Here is a 6,685-nt window from a genome sequence, read left to right as displayed (position 1 = left end):
GTGTGCCCGCCCCGCGGGGCGAAGTTGCTCCCGGGCTTGTCTCCCTGAGATATATATATATATATAAATATATATATAATTTTCTTTTCCCTCCTGCTCCCCCTGGAGCCAGCTCGGCGCGGAGAGGAAATCCCGAGGAAGCAGGAACTGGGCAGCGCGTCCGCGTTTTTGTTTATTTTTTTTTTCCCCCTTTTTCCCCCCATATTTTTCTCTTTCCCCCGCCGTGCCGGGGAGCGCCGTCCCGCCCGCCGCGCGCGGCCGCTCTATGCGCGCGGGCCCCGCGGCGCAGCCATGGCGGCGGCCATCTCCGCCGCCGAGAAGGTGGACGGCTTCACGCGGAAGTCGGTGCGCAAGGCGCAGCGGCAGAAGCGCTCGCAGGGCTCCTCGCAGTTCCGCGGGCAGGGCAGCGCCGTGGAGCTCGCGCCGCTGCCGCAGCTCAAAGGTACCGCGCGCGCCGCCCGGGGCGCCGGGTCCCGCGTGGCACCGGGACGGGGGGGTTTGGGGGGGGCTTTGTTTGGGATCCACTTCCCTGCCTTTGGACATCGGGTTTGCCCCCAAACCCGCCCCCCGATCAGTGGGGTGCGGGTCGGGCACGCGGGGAGGGAGGGGGGTTGTAGGCTCGCCCCCTTGCAGAGACAGGGGGGAAAAGTGTATATATAAATCTATATTATACATATATACGTGTGTGTATGTATAAGTGTGTGTACGTATTGAGCCGAGGGTTAAGTCTGGGAAGACAGCGTCTGTGAGAAAACTACGGAAACAGCCACCTCTACCCTTGCGCGCCGCTAAACGTCAAGTGGAAGCTGTGCGTGTGTTGCGCCGTTTGAGAGAGAAACGCACGAGAAGCCCGAAGCTGCTGTAGTTACTGCTGCTCAGCTCGGCGGAGGGGCTGCGCAAGCCGGCGCTGGTCCCGGGCTCGGGTTTTGTTAAGCCGCGTCACGTGGTGGTGGAAAGACGCCTCGGTGCGCAGCAGAGCGGCCCGGTTCGGGTGCGACCCGGCTTAACCGCAGCCCTGCGCATCCAGCAGCTGCCGTTGGGACTTTCCTCATTTCCAGAGATTTTACAGCCACGTTTGATAGCTGGGGACTCCCGAGTGTTAGGAGTGTGCGCAGGGACAGCGTCGGGCACGGCGGTGCCTTAGCAGAAACGCTGTTGAATGCGAACAAACGGGGCGGGAAGCGCCTCCCCGCGCACCCTCTGCGCCCCGCTGCCTGTGCAGGGAGCCGGCGGCTCCTGCTGCTTCCTTAGGGGCTCTCCCTGGCCGGCGCTCTCCTGCATTGCTCAGCCGGTTGACTCTGAGGAAGCCGGAATGCTTGCGTTAGTTCCTAACCAGAATCGCTTGCTTGAGATGAGAAAATAACTTTCTGCTCTTGGTTTGGCTCAATCTCTTTATATTCTTAGTAGCAAAAGACTATTAACCCGTGATGTTTAGACACTGTATTTTGTTCAGCTGTGGTCTTTGTAGCAGTGCTGCTGATACCTTGTAGAAGGCCTCGGTGAACAGCACGTGTAGTGACGTTCCCTGACTTCTTCAGGAGGTGTTTTGGTCCCCGTTCTGCAGAACATACTTAAGCACACATACTTATGCAAGAAGTAATCCAGTTTAAATAAGTAAAATGTCCAAGTTTACATTCTTTGCTCAACTGGGACTTTATTACTGCTTTTTTTTTTCTTCTGTACAATTAAATCTTACAGTTTGGAGGGCAGTTTTAAAGCTGTATCCTTGAACTACAGGGAAGTTCAGTGTAGCTTTGGTAGCTCGAGCATTTGGGAATTTGAGGCCCTAAACCATCAGGTGAGTGTTTTCAGTTATTCAGAGCTTTATAGAAGTTCGAATTACCTTAAATTCTTAATGGCAAACAACATCTGTCTTTGTGCTTAGAGTTTACAGGCCTGTGCTCCAACCCTGTATTTCAGAATTTAAGTTGTGGGCAAACTACAGAATCCCTTTTATGAATTAGCAAAAGAAAATCCCACTAGTGACTGCCCCAGTTAGCCAGTTTACCAGAAAGTCAAGCAGGACACTTCTGCATATTTTCTCCCGTGGATTTGTGATGTTTGATTAACCTGAGAATTTGCGTGGTCCAGAACGTAGCTAGGTGATGTTTTGCTGCTATGAGATGAATGTAACTTACGATGCTTTTCTCTCCTTCTGTTGGACTCCTTCTCTTCGTTTCTCCCCATTAAAAATCCCCACTCCACCTCCCAAAACAAAAGAGCTTCTGGAAATAATGCTTATTCTCCAGAAATATATTGTTATATGAAACTGTAAGTAGTTGTGATGCTGAAGAGTTGCCAGTGTTGTGTCATCAGTAAAGTAACAGCCAGCATGGCCAGGGAGGGGCTGAAAAAGGAAAGTGTATCATTAAACTAATGCTAATGCCTAAGGGTGCTCTGTGTGTTTCTGAAGTTAGAGCTAAGCCTCTGCTTTTTGGGGGAAAATTCAGATGAATGGTTAAACACATATATTTGTAGCTTGAAGAATTTTTTTTTTTTTTTTTAGATGGGGAAAAAGTTTTTCATTTTACTGCTGTAAACTGTTTGATCTTTTCTATGGTTATTGTCTAGTCTCCTTGTTTCAGGGAAAATAAAAATATGACCAAACTCCAAGATAGGTTGCTCAGACTGGCCCTAAATAGTTATGTGCTATTTTGCTGTGGGAAAAGATCTTCCAAAAGAACTAATCATTTAATTTAACAGCTATCTTACTGGGTAGATGGTTTGTTTTTCCTTTTATCTAGGGAACGCTGTGTGTTTATCATGAAAATGGCCAAATTGGATTGTGTAACACTCTTTCCCAAGCTTCTAAGTAGTGTTGTTTGAAGCCTGTAGACAGGTAATATTGTTAAAAGTGTGTTATTTTTGGTGTAATGCTGTTTCATACCACCAAAATCCCTTAATTTAGCTGTGTGATACATCACCACCAGGAGAAAGCACTTACCTGTGACTAGTAAGTCACTGTCTCAGTGATATTGAACTGTAACTTAAGGGATTTGGGCGTAAGGAAGGAGCAGAGTTGTGTGACTCACTAAGATTCAGCTTATTTTTGTGTGTGGTATAATATTCTGTGTCAGTTTTGCATAAAAACTCAGGAGAGCCTACCTAATGTCAGATACATAAATTAGTAATGTGTTCCTCAGTTAAGTTTGCAGGTTTCCTGTGTGTTTGCTGTTTAAGATAGGGTCCAGTTTACTTTATTATTTAAAAGCTGAATAGGAAATACTGATGACCCAATTACTTTTTTTTCCCTTTAATAAAGACAACTCCACACACTTAAAACTATAAAAAAATAGTATGGTTTGAAGTTAGATTTTTTTTTTTTTTTTGGATTTGTTTTTTAGCTGTTCTGCATTTTGTTGTTTTCTAGGTTACAAATCTTTTGAATATGAGCAGCCAAAAAATGTGCCGGTGAACAGCAGGATTTTGTGATTAAGAGAACAATCCTAACACTGTTTGACTTAAAGAAATTTGGCAGAGGAAGTATTATTTTAACATTTTAAGAATTGGTAATTGTGTCTTAATAACTTGGCAAATTGTTTTTAAAGACTATAGCAGCACATAGTCTTTTAGTAGACATGCAGTTAGCTTCATTTTTGAAAACAATTTGATGTTGAAATCAATATTACTTATCATGATAGGAGTAAATATACATATTTCCATTTTATATACATATATATATATAATGGAGGCGTCTGTGTATATACGTATATATGTCTGGGGGTGAACAAGCATGGGAAAATGTTGAACAGGAGTAAGGAAAGAAAAATTACTTCTAGCATACAGTTTATTGTTTTTATTTAGCACAACTAATTTGGTCCATTTGGTTATAAAGCAAATATACCTCCCCCCCTTCTCTCTCTCCCAAACATGTCATGTGCAGCTGGAAGGAATAAGCATTTTCTGGTGTATTTCTGTGACCTTCTCAAGACTGAGAATCCTTTTGGGAAGAGATGGGTAACCCCAGACTTATTTCCATATACAGAGAACAAAACTAATGAAATTAGTTTTAATTACACTAATTAAATAGTCCAAATTAAATTGTCTGTCTGTAGAGAAAATTCAGACTCATACAACTGAGGGCCTGGAGGCTTGTCCAAATATCTGACAGCCATGGGCTGTGGAGGGTTATAAGGATCTCCTTGGAACAGAGGATTATGGTGGGAATGGTGAAGGGTACTGGAATAAGATGCTTATAAAATGACTTTCGAGTATGTGGTTTGGACTTCCAAAGGGAGCATTAACAGTAGTATGATCCCCTGTCAGCCCTTGAGAGCGGGAGCTTGTTCTTCACTGGAAACCAAGTGCCGTGTTCAGACCAGGCTTTTGTGGAAATGTTACACGAAGGGCCCATAAGCTTGACTGAAGGTTTAGTTTTGAGATTATTTAAATTCGTCTGGCTCGCTTCAAATGTTAAACTTTGAATGTTTTACATCATACATAAAATATTTCAGAATAGTAAAAATAAATGGAGTTAAAGAGCTTAGAGAGTTTTATTCTCATACTAACAAACATTAGGTTGTCTTTGCTCCCAAGAGGAAAACATCCTTCAAAAATTTTAGAATGGTTTACTTTTACTACTACTTTCATAAATGTTTGTAAGTGCAGTGACAGTCCTATGGCTTGAGTTTATGCTGGTTTCCTGTATTCCATATGATTGATTGCTACTTCCTCCTTTGTAGTTCCCTATCTTGTTATCCCTTTTGTACTCAATATCACTTGCAGCTATGATCTTCCTAGATAAGATTTTTTTGTTATTCTTTTGCATTTTTTCCCAAATGAAAAACGAGGATATTTTATATAATGTATTTTGGTTTAATTCTTAGGTATAATCTTATCAGGGAACACTGTTAATAGATTCTGTTTAGCAAGGTTACAGTTCTGAAAAATACAGGAGTTAGAGAAGATTGAAAGTTTTTTAACATTCTAATACAGTTCCATGAAAAATGGACTGTTTAATTTTTTTCTATGTTAAGTAACTGTTTTTAGTTTATGGAGTGGAACATTTGGTCTTTAATTCTTAAAAAATTGACCTTTTGTATCCTTAGACTTGAAGTTTTTGTCTTAGTATATACTTATATCAAGAGTAGTTCCTAAATATAGAGTCTATTGACAGTCTTCACATGAACTTTTCTATTTAAGTCTTTCACGTCTTCTGTGTGCCAGCTCAGTATCAGATTTCTTTTTCCATATTCGCTGCTTTCTAGTGTAGTCAGATATTAGTTTTGCAGGTGCTGAATTTAGTGGTAGTTGCTGTAAGAAGTATGAATGTAACTACTTACTGCTCCAGAGTGCTTGGTCAAAAGAACATCACATCAGTCTACAACATTCTTTTTAATATCCGTCTATCTTAGAATTATTCTGTGCTTTTGAAAAGGTGCTGGAACAACAGTTTTGGGGGGATTCGTAATTTTATGTGAGTATAGAAGAGGCCTTTCCATTCAGAAGGGCACAAAATTCAACTTCCATGCCAGCAGAATCCTGACTGTTTTAGTTTAGTAGGCTAAAATTATATAGTTTTATATATGTACTGTGTGTGTATGTAGTTTCATAATGCATGGAGTTTGAAGGTTAGAATCAGAGCTTAACTAAACAAATAGGTATTGAGAAATTTCTATTGTGTGACGCCCCCTTGGCAAAACTCTACTAGGAATTAAAGTGACAGCGAGTGCCAGGTTCATTTTAATGTCCAAATCGTTATCTGATTCATTGATTTTTATCAGAGTCGCTCAACTACTTCCTATGGAGTTTTGCTGATTAGTGAAAATCAGGGGTGCTTATTTGGTGCCTGTGACTTACAGGCAGAGCTCATCTTAATTAAGTTCACATACAGTTTTCCTTCGCAAGACCTTATTCTGAGCGGCTTACAACACTGCTGAATGTTTGGGCTGAAGTTTCCAGGCCAAGTATGGACAGTTTGTTTTGTTTTGGTTTCTTTTGGAACTGTTCCTCAAGCTAATTTTCTGAGTTTCAGCAAAAGCAGTTCAGCTGTTCCTACGACTAGAAATGGATAAAAAATGGATATTGTATCATCAGTTTTAAACCTGCGGTTATCCTTAGCTCTATTATTTGCTGTACTTTGCAGCTTATTTTATAGCTGTTAATGAAAATTGATCTAAGCTTTCCGAGCTCACTAACAAGTCCGAGTCAGTATCTACTAAGCCTCCCTCGTGCTCTGTGAAGAGCCACCTCTTTTGTGGCTGCTGTGTGTATTTTTTCTTTTCTCTGCTTGTCTGTGGCTGTGCCAGGCTCTGCAGCTGAGTGCAGGGCAAGCTTGGGCTTCATGTGCCTCCAAGCAGGACCCCAGAGCTGTGTTACAGCGGCAGGACACCGTGGAAGCTGTTGGCTAAGCAGAGGTGAGGAGGGGAAGAGAGGGCAGAAGGGCCCAGAGCAGGAACCAGCTCCTCTGGCCTGGCTCTTGTACAGCTGGAGCGGTGAGCCTCACGCTCCTGTTCTCACCAGTTAATAGCACTGAAGCTGCTCGCTGCATAATGGGAAAGCTTTCAATTTGTTGCGCAAGTTGACTTTACAAATTATTGATTAAAGCAGAGATCGTTGTGTGCTTGGAGAGCTGACAGGCTCTGTGTATGAGAGGTGAAAGCAGCTGGATGGATGTTTGCAGGAGAACTGCGAGGAGGGTGGAGCGAGTGGCTTTGGAGCAGGACAACGTGCCATGGCCCAGGGA

The 6,685-nt window shown here is 42.8% G+C and overlaps 1 protein-coding gene across 1 annotated transcript in view; it reads left to right on the top strand.

Moving 5' to 3' along the window:
- Positions 1-291: 291 nt before the first annotated feature.
- The window catches only part of PPP2R5A (protein phosphatase 2 regulatory subunit B'alpha), a 34,100-nt gene continuing 27,706 nt past the window's right edge, over positions 292-6,685 (top strand). Inside the window, exon 1 of the mRNA XM_026048444.1 lies at positions 292-442. Coding sequence (XP_025904229.1) covers positions 292-442 — 151 coding nt within the window. The remainder of the gene's footprint in view (positions 443-6,685) is intronic.

This window comes from Nothoprocta perdicaria, unplaced genomic scaffold (assembly GCF_003342845.1).
Source record: "Nothoprocta perdicaria isolate Ctin4 unplaced genomic scaffold, notPer1 scaffold_54, whole genome shotgun sequence".
NCBI classification, from domain to species: domain Eukaryota; kingdom Metazoa; phylum Chordata; class Aves; order Tinamiformes; family Tinamidae; genus Nothoprocta; species Nothoprocta perdicaria.
This window is presented reverse-complemented; position numbering and strand designations above follow the sequence as displayed.